Source organism: Sceloporus occidentalis, unplaced genomic scaffold, assembly GCF_023333645.1.
Source record: "Sceloporus occidentalis isolate IW3139 unplaced genomic scaffold, rSceOcc1.0.p SCAF_1, whole genome shotgun sequence".
Lineage (NCBI taxonomy): Eukaryota > Metazoa > Chordata > Lepidosauria > Squamata > Phrynosomatidae > Sceloporus > Sceloporus occidentalis.
In genome coordinates, this window is record NW_028316981.1 from 265999669 (window position 1) to 266019122 (window position 19454).

General features: G+C 38.2%; 1 protein-coding gene across 9 annotated transcripts in view; it reads left to right on the forward strand.

The window, feature by feature from the left end:
• Positions 1–285: 285 nt before the first annotated feature.
• LOC149323845 (cotranscriptional regulator ARB2A) overlaps positions 286–19454 on the forward strand; it is a 313183-nt gene continuing 294014 nt past the window's right edge. For 3 of the 9 annotated variants that reach the window (XM_089493226.1, XM_089493237.1, XM_089493246.1), the window contains exons 1-4: positions 287–460; positions 2725–2848; positions 8666–8767; positions 16356–16456. In XM_089493226.1, the coding sequence (XP_089349352.1) occupies positions 2743–2848; positions 8666–8767; positions 16356–16456 (309 nt within the window). In that variant the 5' untranslated portion in view covers positions 287–460; positions 2725–2742. Of the gene's footprint in view, positions 461–2724; positions 2931–8665; positions 8768–16355; positions 16457–19454 lie in introns of those variants that run through there. The other 6 variants (XM_089493210.1, XM_089493256.1, XM_089493218.1 and 3 more) reach the window with 5 other exon arrangements.

Below are 19454 nucleotides of genomic sequence, written 5' to 3' on the forward strand. Positions count from 1 at the left end.
TCTCGTGGGGCTTCCTTGGCGAGCTCTCTCTCTCTCTCTCTCTCTCCAGCGGCGCTGTGCCTTCCCCTTCCCTTTCCCCTGAGAGAGTCTGAGAGTGTGAGCGGGAGGAGCATAACGCTGCTCCTCTCCAGAATCCCCGCCCAGCGCTGACTCCAACAACCGTCGTTTTATTCCGACGGTTCGCGCATGCTCTGTTTCAACCCATGAGGGCCTTTCCGGCGCTTCCGCCCGGACTTCTATTGACAGCGACGACGTAGGCGCCTCTTTCAGAGTTGGGCGGAGGGCGCGGCGTGACGTCACCTTTCCCGGGCCCGGAAGTGGAACTCGAAAAATACTCCTGGCCAGGGCGCTGAGTGAGGGGCAACAGAACAGAGCCGGGGGAGAAGCGGCGGCGGCGGCGGCAGCGCGTCTCCAGGTAACCAGCCTTGGCCCCGCCCCTTCTCAGGGCAGAGGGCCGCAGGTACGTCACTCACTCAGGCGTCCGCTGGGCGACGGTTGAGGCGAGGGGCCACGCGCGCGCAGGACTCCCCCCGGCCCAGGGCCCTTGACACACACACACACACACTGCAGAAATAGTAATGCACTCCCACGCCACTTTCACGTGCTATAGCTCCATCGCTTCCAGAACGGCTCTCCTGGGGAAGGAAGGAAGGAGGCTCTTGTCATTGTTATTATTGTTATTTAACATTTATTTATAGTAGAGGCTCAAATAAAAAGAAAAATCTTACAACAACAACAACAACAACAAACAACACGTGGTTAAAGCATCACTGACAATCATATTGCACCATACTATATGAAAGAAATATGTTTATATATAAGGCCAAGTTGCAGACACTCTTGTTCAGGGAGACAGCATTCCATATTACTGGTTACAGTATTAATTACTGCTGCTTAATTTGTCACACACACACACACACACTCTCATATATGTCTTATATACATCATATATATATATATATATATATGATGTATATAAGATATATCTATATCTATATATATCTTACATATACCACACATACACACATCTATATCTTATATGTGTGTGTGTAGTATATATAAGATATAGATATATATATATATATACCACACACATATATATCTTATATACCTTAGCCACTATTCTCCAATTACTCTTCTTTCAACTGACCAAAATGAACCCTTCTTTTTCTATTATGAAATCAAACATTGTATACTTTGATATATATTGCTTCTATCTATCTATCTACCACAGTTTCACCTTAGTTTATCCCTCTGCCCATAGGCAATCACTGCATGATGTGGTGCTCTTCTAGCCTCTCTAAGGAGGGAGTTCCAAAGGCTAAGGCAGTCTCCAAACAGGCCATGTCATCATGTCCAGCAACATCTGTGACTGACCTCACTACACTCTTATGCTGCTGCTTCCACTTTTATGGCTCTGGCTGCCTCCTGTCGCATTCTGAGGCTTGTACTTCAGTGAGGCCTAAGAATTCCCTGACTGAGAATTCTAAATGGCCCTCCTTAAACTACAAATCCCAGAATGCAACAGGAGGCAGCCAGAGCAGTTACAGTGGAATAGCAGTGCTATAAGTGTGTCGTGTGGTAATCTACTAAGAGAAGGGCCTTTCTTGAGGATTTCAGGGCCAGGGCGGATTCATACAGGGAGATATAGTCTGTCAAATTGCCTGAACCTAAGCCATATAGGGCTTTATAAGTCATTGCCAACAGTATGGAAACAGATTGGTAGCCTGTGGAGCTGTCATAGCAGGGAATTGCAAATTTCCTGTAACCAACTCCAGTTAAGACTCTGGCTTTTTTACCTGTAGTATCTGCTGGGGTTTAGGTCCAGGGTTCCCCCCCTGGCCCCCAGTACCAAAATTTGTGGATGCTTAAGTCCTATTCAATACAATGGTGCAGTGAAATGGTTGGTCTCCTTTATGTAAAATAGCAAAATCAAGGTTTGCTTTTTGAAATTTACACTCATCCCTCCATATTTGCGGATTTGATTACTCATGGATTTGATTAATATGCTCTCTCTATAAGTATCTAGGTCCCCCAGTACAACTCTGTGGTCAACTTTAACTAAATGTTGCACTGAAAGATCTAGAGATTCCCAGAGAGGTAGTATCCTCTGAGGTAAAAACATGGTGTTTTTGTTACTGGAGGTTTTTCCATATTCTTGTGCCCCTAACCATAGTGAATATGGAGGGACAAGTGTATATCTGTTTGGAATATTTTCAACTTGTGGATGGTTGAATCCGTGACTTTATTTCTCAGGCTATGTATGGTCTGAGGTTGACAGGTTTGAGAAATGGAGAAACAAAACCAGCTTAGAGACAAGGGGATGTAGACATACAGTGGAAGGAAAGAAATGAGGATGGAAATTCACTTTAATCTTCTCAGTCTTCTCAGTGAGAAGTTCCAGCTTGGACTGTTGACAAGGTGGAGCTGAATGCAAAAGAGATTATTTAAATTTTAAAAGATGAATCAAGAATGCAAAAATAAGACTAAGAATTCTGAGCTAAAGGCTATTAGGGGAACATAACCTGAATTCTGTAAATCTGGGATGTGTTCACAGGGTATATTACATACCTGAAAAAGGCCTGATGGTTTTAAATATAGGGTATAGACCTCCAACTTCCAGTACTTTATTTTTCTATGCAAGGTTCACTTTTCAGTGGTTATTTTCAAGAATTCTGAAATTATACTAAACCCACCATTCCAAACTTTATTTGCTTTTTTCAGCGCATCCCCTCAGGATTGATGCATGTTTCTTCTTTTACTTTCATCTGGCTGAGAATTTGGATAAGCATGGCACAACTTCAACAGGGAGGTCCTGATGAAAAAGAGAAGACTACAGCATTAAAGGGTACACATTAATTTGGAACTTCCCCATAGGCACTTCGTACACTGTGTTCTGATGAGCTATAATTTTGTGGTTAGTAAAACAGGTGAGCAAGTGCAGATGAGTACAACCACTATTCATGGCTGCAATGAGTTTTTTTCAGGGTTTCATGTTCTCTTCTATGGAGAAGAAAACAGTGGACAAATAGTCTGGAGACTACATTTGAGGGGGAAATTGAAATGAGACTATAGATGCAATATTTTGTCTTTCAGAATGAGGAATAAACTAGTTACTAAACAAGGAGGATTGTTAGGACTTGATATTTGGAATGTACTTCCAAATATTTCAGTATGTAGAATCTTTAAATACTTGGTCTGGAAATGTAATCTGTGAATGTGAGAAGGATATGGTTCCTGTGTCATGCCGACATCGTATATATTTTCTTTTATACAGCATCTTTTCTTCACCTTTTGCATCCTATGCAAAAGACAGAAATATTTGAAAATGTACAGTTAAATGAACAAACCCACATTTGAAACAGTTGGAAAACCTATTTCAATGTATATTTGTGTACCATTTTCTGTGGTCTTATGAGTTCAGAATTAAGAAGGTGCAGTTTCAGATAAAGACTTGCTAGCATTTTCAGTGGCATATCTTACCCTGATAAATCAGTTAAACAATGATTCAGAAAAGTAATCTTTATACTTACTGTAACATTTGCTGCATGGAACCATTCATTTTTACATGAAATGAGATAGAGATGTATGGTTGAAAATTTTCTAGTGCTATATTTTTTCATAGAAATTTTTTCACACCTTAAGACACACACTCACATTTATCCATGTACAGCAAAACCCAAACACCACAAAACAGCAGTACCTTTATTGGCCAACCAAGATGCACAGAACACAGTATGCAAGCTTTTGAAGCTTCACTGGCTTCTTCATCAGACAGAGATGTTATAAATCATAAGAAAAGTGACATTAGAGTCACAAGCCTACATTTTTGTCTCATATCTTACTTCTGTCATCAGTTAAATTAGGTATACAGCACCTAAACGTTTTCTCAGATGTAAAAGTACAGAGTGACTTCTTGAGAAATTTAGTGTTCTCTGAAGATGCCAGCCACAGATGCTGGCGAAACATCAGGAAGAAACTCATCTGGAACATGGCCACATAGCCCGAAAAACCCACAAAAACTTTAGTGTTCTCTGCCTAAAAAGGGGGTAGTTAGTTTCACACAGGACAGGGACAGCCTGGATCCCAAGGGAAGTTACTTTTTTTGTTGCTAATGGAGCTGATTTTTTACCTGTCTTTTATCATCCTTTGAACCTTATCCTCCTCATGGCCAAGAAGGAGGGTGGCATCTGCTTGCATTGAGATCCCTCCAGATCATCCTAACTGACAACAGGAGTAACTTCTGAAACCAAATATAGGCTTGTGACTCTAACATTGTCACTTTTTGTAACCTGTATGATTTTAACAGAAGCCTGTGAAGCTTCAGAAGCTTGCATGCTTTTTCTGCATTTTGGTTGTTCAATAAAGTTATCACTGTTTTGTGTATTTTTAATTTTTGTTGTATTTTACTGCATGGCTAACACAGCTACTCCTGAATACATTTATCCATAGTTATTTGGGCTATTGTACTTCCTTTAATCACGTTTGATAGGCTAAATATAGGATATGAATACCTAGCTATTCTTCCAAGGAGATAAGAACATCCAGCTATTCTTCTAAGAAAACAAACACTGAAAGACCCTAGTACGCAAAGGAACAGATTAAGAAATGAAGGCACTGCTAAGCTTTTTTCTATTTTGTAAACTCTCTTACTTCTAAATCAGTCATAAATACAAGCAGTTACAATAAAATGTGGTAAATTGTCTGTACTCAGACTTATATCCATCTTTTAGTGGAACACATTGTTCAACTAGTTGTACTGAACAAAATTTACTCTGTTTGAAATGGGACTGATTAGTAGTTCAGAGACTGAATGAATGAAGCTGGAGAGTTTTCTACACAAGATCTGTTCAGAGAGGTTTTTGCCATTGCCTTCTTCCGAGGCTGAAAAAGTGTGACTTGCCCTAGGTCATTTCGAGGGTTTCCATGACCGAGCAGGAATTCAAACCCTGGTCTCCAGAGTCATAGTCCAGTGCTCAAACCACTATAGCACACTGGCTCTTAAGCTAAGGTATATAAGGTATGACATAAGATATATCAGTGTATATCTTTAAGAATGTGTCTTAAAAGAAGTATTCTTTCAGATGTAGCCAATTTTTCCTTAAATATAAGAAAGAAAGAAAATGGTATTCCCTTTACACTGGTGCAAATATTTCAGTTAAAAAATTCCACATAGAGCTTTGAATGTGTTTGAATATAACATTTAAAACAAACATGCTAAATCAGATAATGTTGTTTAAAGCACTACTTTTTGAGGAAAACCCACATCTCTGGAAGCAAATTCTACTCATTCAGTGGTCCTAGATAAAGTGTTTATAAATGCCTTTCCTGTGGTTACATAGAATGTTATAGAGTTGATCTTTATGAATTTTATGGCCATGTTTATTGCTATTCAGTTGCTTAGATTAGAAAAGATACTCGTTTTCTGAGCCTTTTCCTCTAAAACATGAGTTTTTCTTCATACAATTGTGATTTCTTTACTACAGTCCTGATGTTTGCAGTTATAGCTTTCTTTTTGCATGGCTGACAAGCTAAATTATGCTGAAATATCTGACTGTGTAGTAGCTGAGTTTTGTTGCTAGTGTTTGATTGTGTTTTTGTAGAAACAAATACCAAACAATGCAATCTTATGTATCTGCATTCTGCAGGGTATGTGTTCAGGTGTATGTGCGCTCTCTCTCTCTCTCTCTCTGTGTGTGTGTGTGTGTGTGTAAATTTAGGTTTGATAAGAAGATAAATAATTTATACTTTCCAGTTTTCTTGAAATTTTGTGTGAAAATTTGGAAAGTTTATTCTTACTAGTGCACTTTTGTGGTTGTGTCTGTCAATTGTTTCTGACCCTGTTATCACAGGTTTCTGTGAAATTTTTAAAGGTGAGAAATCAATAAGCAGCATCTGGCTATAAATTAATATACTGTTCCCAGAATTTTCCTAGAAAAAACTGTTGGATTTGTGTTAAGTGAAATAATTTTAAAAATGCAATGGAATATGTTAGGACAGAACCAGCCTTTGGAAACCACTAAAATATGTTTCTGTAATTGCCTGACAAAACAACAAAGCAACAACAACAACAAAGCGCCAAGGTGCATGCAACCAGGCACTATTGTTTCTTTGTATTATGTATATACTCTGCTATATATTTCCATAACTATTAGTCTAATATAGTAGATATCTTAGTCAACAAAGTAGATGTGCTCCTGGACATTACTTCTTTAACAGAAAATTTGTTACCAGAGGCAGAAATAACATAGAAAGAATAGAGAGAGGCTTTTGCACCAGAAAAAAAAATAGCAGTTTCAGCAAACCTTTTGTCCCAAATTAACACTATGTACACATAAAATGAAACAACTAGGTCAGATAGCTTTCCAGAGACCACTTGATATTTTTTCTAAAATGTTTCCAGGGGTGTTTTTTCTACCCTGCCTCCATTTTCCCTATGATTTCTGGAGGCCAAACATGTAAATCAATGCTTTTTAAGTGTGCTGAGGATACCTGATGATGAAGGCTAAGCTGATTTCTTCCTTTCTCTCCACTTTCATTGAATCATAGAATCATAAAGTTGGAAGATACCACAGGGGCCATCCAGTCCAGCCCCTTGCCATGTGGAAATAAACAGTCAATGCATCCCTGAAGATGGCCATTCAGCCTCTGTTTAAAAACCTCCAAAGATGAGGCTCCATTACGATTCAGCATATTCCAATGCTGAATAGCTCTTACTATCAGGAGGTTTTTCCTAATGTTCAGGTAGAATCTCTTTTCCTTTAGTTTGAATCCGTTTCTCTGGAGTAGCAGAAAACAAAACAAAGTATGACATTCTTTCAAATATTTAAACAGGGCTATCATGCCACCTCTTAACCTTCTCTTCTCCAGGGTAAACATACCTCATAGGGCATGGTTTCCAGACCATTCACCATTTTAGTCACACTTCTCTGTAGATGCTCCAGCTTGTCAACATCCTGTTTGAATTGTGGTGCCTAGAAGCAGATATGGTATTCCAGGTGAGATCTGATCAAACCAGAATGGAGTTACTTCCCTCAATCTAGACACTATACTTCTATTGCTAGAGGCTAGATTGCATTGGCTATGTTTTTAGCTGCTGCATCACACTCTTGGCTCATGTTTAACTTGTGACTCCTAGATTCCTTTCACATGTAGTTTTGTCAAACCAGGTGTCTCCCATCCTATTCCTGTACATATCAATATTTTCTGAGTAAGTATAGTACCTACATTTCTCCTTGTTGAAATTCATTTTGTTAGTTTTGGCTCATCTTCTAATCTCCCTTAGAGAGGGATTATGAGATAAAATGGGATAACTGTACAATAAACAGTTTGTCCTTTGGAAACAATGTAGTATTCATGTGACAGTACATGGGGCTGTTCCCTTCTCTCAAGCATAGGATGACTGAATTCCCGGATCTCTCAGCGAGATTTCTTTCTTTCTTTCTTTTTCTCTTTTGGTTTCAGCTGGTTTCCTATAGTCATTTCCTAATTAAAATGCTGTGACATATATAATTTGCATTATTACTCTTTGACCTTTTTCTCTTGGTAAAGACTATGGGTATTTTTTGAGGCTTTGTGTGCATAGAATTCTTCTTAAGTAGCAAATGTTCAGGTTTTTCTGTGCAAATCGAGAAAATACTTATTCTAGGGGAAACTTCATCAAGACTATTACATTTAAGTATATTGTATTTCTGGATTAATTCATGAGTAGAAGAGGAACCAGCCAATGGATGATTGTGTAAAATGACAGAAACAGCACAGAATCTATTTCACATCTGCTTCCAAACAGAATGCATGACTACACTCACAGCAAAAAACTACAGTATGTCTTGTATCAGGAACTTGGCCCTTCCATACAGTAGTTCCATAATTCTTCACAGCAGCAGTTTGGGCTGAGGAGGATTGTAGTCTAAACCTTTGAGTGGACACCAGATTGGAGAAGACACCATCTGGAAACTGGTAGTCACAAGCACTGGTATTCTCAGACCAGATGACTCAAGCTTTTACTTGCAAATTGTGGGTGCTATATGTGGGGCTCCTACTTACAGAGTGTGTTGGATGTTTTCTTTTTTAAACTATTGCTATGATCAATATCTGAGTTACTTTTGAGCATAGAATCTTAACTGACGGAATTGGAACCAAACCAGAAATGCTGAGAGAAATGGAGTCAAGCCAAGCTGTTGTGGAGAGAGAGAACAGCATGTTTGGAGGGAAAGTTTCCAAGATTTTCAGGAGACAATTAAAATACAATCATCCAAAGGGTACTCCTCCCCTTCCCATAAAAACAGTGCAGTGAGGGCAGAGTATGCTCTGTAGCCAACAGAATGTTACTGCTGGTTGGGTTGGAAAGTGAGGAGGACAGGGATGGGAGGGAGGGAGGACATGACTGGCTGTGTAAAATCCTGAACTGCACTCTTCTTAGGAATTATGATTCAGGGCAATATATATGCACAGATGTTCCCCTGCATATATAGAATCTTGTCAGTGATCAATTAATAACCTACTTAATCTAAAAGGAACTGTTAGTTTAAGCAGACCAAAACTGTATAATTACTGGTCCTCTTTCAGTGCATTTTAGAAGACATTGCTTTTTTCTTAAGAAAATTAATTATGTTTACATATGAAATCTACAGAAAGACAATCCCCCCCTCCTTTTTTTTTCCAGACTTGTTGTCTAGAATAGACCTGGATGAACTGATGAAAAAAGATGAGCCACCACTTGAGTTTCCTGATACTCTTGAAGGATTTGAATATGCTTTTAATGAAAGTAAGTAATACATATTTTATGAAGCCAAATAGAAATGGTACAATGAATTAATCTGATAGCTTCTGTTTTTATCTGATGTTCCCAAATACACAATTTATGCCACAACGTTTTGTCCTTAGGTCATTCTAAAAATAGGAAGTCAGTTAACTGAGAATGCAAAACCTTATTCAATTTATCTTTAACGTATTGGTTAGTAAATAACCTAGTAATGTCAGTAGAAATTGCAGTTTAGTGCATTCAAGAACAATTGAATTCCAGTCTTACTAACTTGAATGGGATTTGTTTAGAGTTGCGATGAACCATAGCTATGTTTGTCTTTGTAAATGTGTAGCTGAAATAAATGAGAAAGTCTTTGGAAGTCAAGACAGCAATCAAATATTTCAGTAAATACAATGGAATAGAGATCTGTTGGATCAAATTAAATTATTTTGTTTTGAGATATCCCTGTGCTGCTGCTCGCTCACTTAAGAATTCCAACCATGTAAATCTCAGATTTGTCCCAACATCCTGAATGGCTTTTGTCATACTTGGTTTTAGATATTATATATAGTCATACTTTTGTAACATTGGATGTATGCACACTGCAAAATAAAGCAGTTTGATATCACTTTAACTTCCATGATTCAATGCTATGAAATTCTGGAATTTGTAGCTTTGTGAGATATTTAACCTTCCTTGTCAGAGGGCTCTGGTGCTACAACAAACTACAAATCCCAGGATTCCATAGTGTTGAGCCATAGAGGCTGAAGTGATGTCAAACTGCTTTATTTTTGCAGCATGGCAGCAGCAATAGTGGAAGTCAGTGTGCTTTGGAATGTCATCTTTCAGTGTGTTCATGTTCTCCTGCAAAGTTTAAACTACTGTATATACTCATTTATACCGTATATACTCGACTATAAGTTGAGAAATTTATGCTCCAGAATTGACCCTCATATAAGGGTCAATATGTTAGTAGTGCTTAGAAAGGTCCTAAAGCAAGCAAGCCTGATGCCCGAATCTCCACTGAACACCAATTCCTTCCCCCTCCAGTCTGTTTTGCAAGCCCTGGCTTTCTATGGAAACATCTCTCCATTTAAATCCACTTGCTTCCCTCTCTGGTCCATCTTGCAAGCCCTGGCTTCCTATGGTAAAACCTCTCCATTTAAATCCACTTGCTTCTCTCTCTGGTCTGTTTTGCAAGCCCTGGCTTCCTATGGGAAAACATCTCCATTTAAACCGACTTGCTTCTCTCTCTGGTCCGTTTTGCAAGACCTGGCTTCCTATGGAAAAACCTTTCCATTTAAACCCACTTGCTTCTCTCTCTGGTCTGTTTTGCAGGCTCTGGTTTCCAATGGAAAAACTTCTCCATTTAAACCCACTTGCTTTTCTCTCTGGTCTGTTTTGCAAGCCCTGGCTTCCTATGGAAAAAAACCTCTCCATTTAAATCCACTTGCTTCTCTCTGTGGTCCGTTTTGCAAGTCCTGGCCTCCTATAAAAACAAAAATCCCCTCTCCATTTAAAACTATCTCTCCAGTCCATTTTACAAGACTTTGCTTCCTATGGAAAAAATCTCCATTTAAACCACTTGCTTCCTTTCTCAATCCGATGTTAAAACCTCTCCTCCAGCACCTGGGAGTTGGTTGGGAGTGGTCCAGAGAAGGAGAAGGAGGGACAGAAGTAGTATTTCCCCCTTTCCATCCTTCCTTATAGCCCCCTAAGTTTTACCCTCAACTTATCCACAGGTCATATCAAAATCCAAGATTTTGAACCTGAAACCTTCCCTCGACTTATACATAAGGTCGACTTGTCCATGAGTATATACCATAAGTCTAGACATTTTAGTCCAAAAATTGATCCCAAAAACCTGAGTTGACTTATCCACGGGTCAAGTACCATGCTCTAACTCTTACCAAAAAACAAAACAAAAAGGAACCAGCCTCTGATGAAAGGCAAGAGCTTAATCTGTCTTGGAAGCACTGATTCCCCTCTATTCTCTCATCCATCCAGCCTTTAGTGTGAACACAAACAGTGATGTCTGTTTGAACTGTGTGAATTGTGTAAATTGTTTGGCATTGTTTCCCTTTGCTTCATTCTTTACATACTTTTTTACATGCCCCTAAGTTTTACCCTTGACTTATTCACAGGTCATTTTTGAAAACTAACACAACCTGTATGGATGATATCCAAAGTATTTATCTGCTATTTCAATATCACAAAACAAAATCAAGTAGCATAAAAATTACAGCATCCATAAAAGAAACATAGAATACATAAAATAAGGACTGAGGCCCTGTGATCTTTAAGAAATGATAATTAGTAGCTTTAATTATAAAAGTCCTTGAAGAAACAAACCTGTATCCAGAGACTTGACTGTTCTCTGGTTACACTCCAATACAGTTTTCAAGTAGAATGTTCTTGATTCCACTCCAGTATAATCAGCAGCCAAATGTGTTTTGACATAAAGTCTTCATCAGTGGCAGTATCACTAATATCACAAAACAATGTGTGGAATAATCAAAGTACAAGGAAATCACCAACTTCTCTCCAGGAGATTGGTGACTATATAAAGATCACAGGACCTCAGTCCTTATTATACAGTGGTACCTCGGGATACGAATTACCCAGCTTACGAAATTTTCAGGATACGAAAAAAATTAATTTAAAAAAACTGTTTCGGGTTAAGAAAGTTTTTTCGGGTTACGAAAAAACTTTTGGTGCTTTTCGGCGCTATTTTACACCAAATCGCGGCTTTTCCCCATTAGCGCCTATGGGGATTCGGCTTGCGAAAGCCTTTCGGGTTACGAAATTGACAGCGGAACGAATTAATTTCGTAACCCGAGGCACCACTGTATGTATTATATGTTTCTTTTATGGATGTTGTAATTTTTATGCTACTTGATTTTGTTTTGTGATATTGAAATAGCAGATAAATACTTTGGATATCATCCATACAGATTGTGTTAGTTTTCAAAAATACCTAACTCCTCCTTTTTTCTTTTTCTCCTAGTTTTGTTAGGTACAAGCCCCTTTGTTGTTGTTTATCCACAGGTCATATCAAAAGCCATAATTTTGGCCCCAAAATCTGCCCTCAACTTATACATGAGGTCAATTTATAGTCGAGTATATACGGTAATTATCTTTGTTTAAATAACTGTTTGGTTACGCTCAAATATGTTTATATTTGTATTTAATTAACTTTTACATAAAAACACAGTATAAAAATACAGAGTTATACGCTGAAAATCTGTATATTAAAAGCATAAAGTGATGCATCAGTTTAATAAATCATTTACCTATCTATCTAAACAAGCTAGTTTCAAATGATGTGTTTTAGGGAAGTCCTCCAACTTGAAGTCAGAAAAAGCTGTGCAGTCCTTGAGGTTATCCAAAGCTCTTAACACCGCATCAGAAAAGGCTTCTACCTTTACATATGTCTTCTTGTTGACTTTCTAAGGAAGTCATCTCCTGGGATTTTTCAGCTCCCAATTGGTCATTTAATGTAAAAAAAGAAACAAAACCCCCCAGAAATTGAAAGTAGTAAGCTACTCGCTACCTTTAGCTAGTTAGTTTTTTGTTAATGAGGGTGTAACCATTAAATTTCAAAAGCATGAAACAAATAAGATTGAAATTACTTTGTAAATGTAACAACAGTGTCTAATTACTGTCAGTTGTGACTTTTAAAGGGCATTTTCGGCTGCTATTGCTGGAAATGTTCAGGTTTTATTATTTTCTCTTGTCATGCTTATGTCTGTCTGTCTCTCTCCCTTTAAAAAAAATGCAATGGAAAGAGAAGTGTAAAACAGATTAAATGTTAACCAGTAATTACTTCCTAAATGCAAGTAAAGGGGGAAAATTATTTTTTTAAAAAAAAACTTACCAAGCTCTGAGAAAAAGAAAGACAAAGCCAGGTCTGGCCTATAAGAATAAATTTTGAACACTCTTCAGCTGGAAACACTCCTTTGCTGAGGGAAAAAAAAGCCATTAGCCACCTGCTTCGAAGCAGGGCTAGGAACTATGTGGCCCTCTAGAACATGGTGGACTCCTAGCAGCCTAGCCTAGCTATGGTGATGAATTCTGGGAATTGCAATCGCAAGAGAGTCAGATGGGTATCACCCCTGTCTTAAAGGGATAAAATAGAAAGTGCAGCTCAATAACTGAAGTTATCTATCCTAAGACAGCCTCCCTTGCACCTGAGAGAACTGTGAACTACTGAGCCTAGGTCAAAAGCATTAAGATATGATCTCTTGATATTATATTCCTTATTTCAAGGATGTTATACCACGCTGTAACCAAGTTCCACGACTAAGGCTAAAGTTCTAAATGGACTTTATTGGTAGTATATCCCACTGAATACAGTGTAACTAATTTCTAATTAAGTACTATAAAGTTCTGCTGTATAGCTTTAGTATCTGCATACCTTTCTGTGAAAGCCAAAAGAGGACCCCCCAGAGAAGAACAGAAATGGAGAGTTAAATCTCCTTCCTTAACAATCTTCATACACATTGATGGCCCCTATAGCTGCTTTTTTCAAGAAAAGAAAAGAAATTTAGCAATTTCTAAGAATGGTAATTTAAAACCTTTTAATGTAACGTGATTTATTATTGAACTTCTAAAAGCAACAGAGACATGGTGCATACTGTAGTAGACAGCTGTGCTCATAGGTGTTATGTAGTATGTAGGTTATATCACTTAGATGTCATTTGGGAGCAAAGTTTATAGTTTGAATTTTAGCGTGATGACAAAAAGAAATGGAGAAAAATAGGATTCACGTGGTGTGTATGTGGAGGCGTACATCCTTCATGAGCTAGGATGATGTGAGCTTACTCAAGCTCCTGTACAGTTTCCCTTGGCAGCTCTGTACTAAACGTATATGTGGACAGACTGCTGAGATGCATATATTACTACAGATGTGAAGTAGTTGTATCTGTATAAAAGCCTGTATTAAAAACTTTCTAGTTTCTTAAAGCTATCTTGTACTTTCCAGTTTTATGGAGGAAAAGCTTTTCTTTAAATGTAGTCACTTATACAACACTTAGCTTTTCAATACCCTGGTGGCTTTCATAGGAAGCTACTTAGAAACTAAGAAATGTCATCAAAGTGATGCTCTTTGAAAGTAGCAGTTCAACTCTTACTTTTCTACTTCTTATTTTTAGAGCAGTACAATCTCAGACTCCTTTCTAGACTGCGCATTTAATAATGCACATTTGATTGCTAAAGAGGATGTTCTGAAATCTGAATATGAATGTATGCAAGTGAAGTATTAAAAGAGTTTTATTCTTATATTTGATAGACATTGTTAGATTAATGTTGAATAAATTCTTGATCCTAGTGCCCTCAGATTGAGATATATGGCTGGATTTTTTTTTACATTTGTGCTAATGCTTTTTCATATCACTTATGTTTCAGTATTTTGAGGGAAGGTGTGCCTGTTATTCTGATTTGCAAAGCAGTAATGCATTTTTAGCAGGTGTTATTTCTATTAAACTAAAGAGTATTTGAAAATACACTACAGTTCTTACTAGACGATGTACTATGATTTCCTTAGGGAGAAAGAAACTTCACCAATAACCAGCCTTTAAAATGAGCATAGACACTGAGCATAGAATTTTAAAAGTTAGAAGGCTTGGAAGAAACATAGAGTGTAATCATTCTATGAAGAAAGGCATAGTGAAACATACTGGATATAAAGTGGAGGAGCACATTTCCCTGGAGGTTTGTAACTGGAAAAAGCACACTGAAACTGAAGTAGCAGTAGGGCTGAAAAAGCTAAACCATTTATTTTATAAGTAGATTTGCAGGCAGTGATACTGCAGTGAGCATGAAGTTCACATTTTTCTTTGGAGACCTTAGAATTTTCTATGCTAATTCATTCTCTCTCTCTCTCTCTCTCTCTCTCTCTCTCGCACACACACACACACACACAGAGCAAGAAAATGTATTTTTTTCCTGCTGATGTCAGGTTCTGATAATAAACTGCTTTTATGGTCAGATATTTCAGGACTTGGTGATAAAAGACAGTCTGAATAAATTACCCCGATGTATTCAATCTTAATAATATTTTGAACAAAAAAATGTTTCTTTTGTGGAGCCAACAGTAGATTAAGATCATCTGGCATTATGCTTCCATATGCCAGCTTTACGTTTTGTTAGACCTGTTATACAATCTGTACACTGCACTCATGTCCTGCTGGTGATTTCTGTGAGCCACTATGGGCAAGATAGTTTCGTGGTCTGAATCCCAGCATGGCTATTCTCGTGTTCCTGTCAACTTATTAACTTTCTGTTAAGTTATTTTTATATTTAGATGATAAAACTTTCATGCATGTAAAATAGTTATAATGTGCACAAAAGATGATATAATCTGATACAGTGGTAGCCAGACTTTTTCAAGCTACCACCCTCTTTCCTCTTCAGTGACAACCATAGTACTCCCAAGCACCTATTTCTTGATATCAGGTTTACTGTTCTACTGCAAATTCAAAACAAGCAATCTCAGTCATTGCTCTCTTTGCACCTGGTCACCCTGAGAGCAGAGCGGCTAGCTGAGCAGTGATCAAGAAACCTCTTACCCATGGTGGCCTTTGCAATCAACAAGGCTGTGCAGTGGTTCTAAAAGACCCTTAAAACAGAGGTTTCATACCAACCCCATGCCCACCATGGTCCTAAAGGCTACTGATTTCCCTTGTCTTCCTTGCATGCTAATACTTTAACTGAAGGCTCCCTGTCACCCCCATTTTCCTCACTGCCCCTCTGCTGCCTCCTTTTCCCTCAACCCCCCCCCCACTTGATCTTCCCAATGGCCCCAGAGGGGCAGTCCTATCCACTTTTGCAATCTAGTGCTACAGTGGTCCCAGTCTTGAGACAGCTCCACTTTGGCTTGAACTTGTTCCCCTTTGTGAGTGCATTTTGCCAGGAAAGTAAAGATTTTGACTAACTGCTTCACAAATACGTTCTCAAAACACATAGATGTAGGAGAAAACCACATCACATTGTGCTCATTACCAAATGGCACAGTAGTATTGGGGAAATAATACTGTAATCTTAGATCCAGAGTATTTATGAAATTTTTACTACTTTTGAGGTCAGAGGTACATTATTGATTATCAAGTTTTATATATATGAAGATATTCTGCTTTAATTACAAATTTAGAAACTCAGAATAATTAATTGGGGTTTTCTCCCTTAAAGCATTTTATATTCTCTGTGGCATCCTGTTAAAAATCTGAACTAGAAATTGCATTCTTACATTGGAATATTGTACATTGTTTTTGAATACAATTGCAGTGTTGGTTTTTGAGAAAAGCTCATAGAGGAAGCTTCACATTAGAGGACTGCCTTCATAGAATCCCCTTGTGCTCTGCACGGCGATTCTGTCTGAATTTGGCTGATCACTGTTCTCCTACCACTACCACTGTCACCATGCGCTTTCCCACCTCTGGTTGACCAGTTTTTTCACTAGGTAGGACAGTCAGGAAAGTCCTCCTAGTCAGTTGTCAGGATCCCAATCCTTCATTTAGAAGAGTGGAATACTATTTGTGTTCATCATAGATCATATTTTATGTTATTTTGTACATTTGTATATTAAATATAATGTTCTTTTTTTTCCTAGAGGGGCAGTTAAGGCATATAAAAACTGGAGATCCATTTGTGTTTAACTACCGTGAAGATTTGCATAGATGGAACCAAAAGCGCTATGAAGCTCTTGGAGAGGTAGATATTCTGTACCAAAAATAATGACTGTCTGTAGTATAGGTCCACATGCCCATTTTTTGTGTAGCTTATTAGGAGCATTCTGTAAAATTAAATGGTGGAGGAGACATTATTCTAAGTTGTTTCTAGAGTTGAAAACCTTATAAGAAGAAAGCGATCTGATGTATAAAGAAAATTGTTGCCCTCCTCTGAATTTGTTGCCATACAATCTGATATGGGCAGATAGTTAGCTACAAGGTACCAAATGAACAGACAAGCTTTCTTGCTCTTCCCTCTTTGTCTGGTACAAAATGTTGATGTAACTCTGTTGGCAGAACTCTGTTTTTATATTGCAGCATTTACAAATAGATTTAGAATGGCTTGTCTCTTTAAGTATAATCATTTTTTAGCTACACGCAGATACTATTTGTGCAAAAAAATTAATATATTAACAGGAAGCGCATTAACATAAGAATAAAATATTGATAGGATTTTATTTTTCCTTTTTGGATTCTAAAAACATCTTGAGTAGCATGGTGCTTTCTTTGTAGTTTTTTCTTGGTGGATATACTGTAAGTGATCTTTTTGGAGGCGGGGGGATATAAAAATTCATTTTATATTGACGTGTGAAAGAGATTTGGGAGTCCAAGCAGACTACAAGTTGAACCTGAGTCAACAGTGTGATGCGGCAGCTAAAAAGGCCAATGCAATTTTAGGCTGCATCAATAGAAGTATAGTGTCTAGATCAAGGGAAGTAATGGTGCCACTCTATTCTGCTTTGGTCAGGCCCCACTTGGAATATTGCATCCAGTTCTGGGCACCACAATTCAAAAAGGATGTGGAGAAACTGGAACATGTATAAATGAGGGCAGCTAAAATGGTGAAGAGTCTGGAAACCATGCCCTATGAGGACCAACTAGGGAACTGGAAATGTTTAGCCTGGAGAAGAGAAGGTTACGAGGTGATATGATAGCCCTGTTTAAATATTTAACGGGATGCCATTTTGAGGAGGGAGCCAGCTTGTTTTCTGCTGCTCTAGAGACTAGGACCAGGAACAATGGATGCAAGCTACAGGAACAGAGATTCCACCTCAACATTAGGAGGAACTTCCTGACAGTAAGGGCTGTTTGACAGTGGAGCAAACTCCCTCAGAGAGTGGTGGAGCCTCCTTGGAGGTCTTCAAGCAGAGGCTGGATGGCCATCTGTTGGGTATGCTTTGACTGAGATTTCCTGCATGACAGGGGGTTGGACTGGATGGCCCTTGTAGTCTCTTCCAACTCTATGATTCTATGTCCAGCATATTATGCAACTTATTATGGATCTTGCATTAAACCTAAATTATTTTTTAAAGAAAAAACTTACTGTCAATTTATCCAATTTATATGAAAAGGTTAATTATTCGCAGTGGAAACTTGCTAATGCTTAGCTATCCTCTATTCAGTACATTCATTTACAGCTTCCTGTATTTGTGGTGAGAACATGATATGAGAATCCTGCTCTCTTATATAAATCATGTCGCAAGCACTTCTCATATCAGCCAGCCCCTTATATAAAGATTACAGCAATGATAGCTAGGCATTGGCAAGCTCCCCGCTTCCCCACCTTGGCTTGGTTTAATGTGTCAAGGATTATTTTAAAACAATTTTTTCCCTGTATATACATATGCCTTTTCTTTGCTGTTGTAGCTACAGTCAAAAATTTAGAAAGAGCAACAGTGGTTTCCTACTTTGCTGATATTTCTCAAAATATACGGTAAATGAAATTCTTGAAAGTTAGCAGACAAGCAGTGAAAATTAATACAAAACATTTAGGAGCATGTGTTGACCTCATGTAGAAGTCGAAGGCATTTTGGGGGGTCAGAATTATGGATTTTGATATGACCCATGGATCACTTGAGGGTAAAACTTAGGGGCATGTAACAAAGGATCTAAAAACTGAAGCAAAGGAAAACAATGCCAGCGAATTTATAAAATTCCAGCAGGCATAACTGTTTGTGCTCACTCTAAAAGCTGGAAGGATAAGAGTGCTGAGGGGAGGTAAATTCTCCCAGGACAGATTATACTCTTGCCTTTCATCAGGGGATGGTTCCTTTTTTATAAGAGTTAAAGTACAGTAATTACATTGACTGAGGTATAACTTGGCTCAGGTTTTTTGGATCAATTTTTTGACTAAAATTTCTAGACTTGTACATGAATATATACAGTAAATCCTACTATGTTCACTGGGCTGTGCTTTGTAGGATTATTGCTCAAGACATGTGTATGTGTATACACACACACACACAGAGACACGCTGCAGAATTTTAGAATCTCTGAACACAACTATATTTCAGATGTGATGATGTGAGAAGTTTACATTTGAAAATATCAGCTGTTCATGCAGTAAATTTACTTTGAAAACTGATAATATAACTTAAAAACAAAGAACGTCATGTTGGACAGTGAGAAAAATATTCAAAGTCAGCAGACAGATAATATCTGTATTACAGGGGTGGATCTCTGATCTGCATGGGGTCCCCAAGGATCCCACTTAGCCAGCACCCCTATACCTTCATCTGATATTTTTAATGAGAAAGCCCCATTTCCCTCTGGGGGTTGTGGGAGCAATTTTACTAGGCTTAGAACCCACCTCATTCTGTTTTAGGGTGAAGGAATCCTTTTCTAGAACAAGAAGTTACTTCTTGACACTTTCTAGTTGGCGCAAATTCTCACCTGGCCCTAGACAAGTTAATGGGCCCCCAAAACCTTGAAGAATTTGCCTCCATGGCCCATAGAGGATGCAAGAGAGGGCTTTTACAGTTTTCTTTTTAAAAAATGCTTGGGGGTGGACCTCCAAGGCCCAGTGAGAGGCATGTGCCAGGGCTGAGTTATCTGTCTAACTTTGTTAGGTCCATCCAAAATTCCACAAAGGTAGAAAACTTTAGAGTTCTGCTTGACTCTAGATCCTGTGCATTTCTTTCATGGCAAGAAACAGATCTAAGTGGGCTTTATGCTTTCAGAAATGGGCAAAATCATTTTTA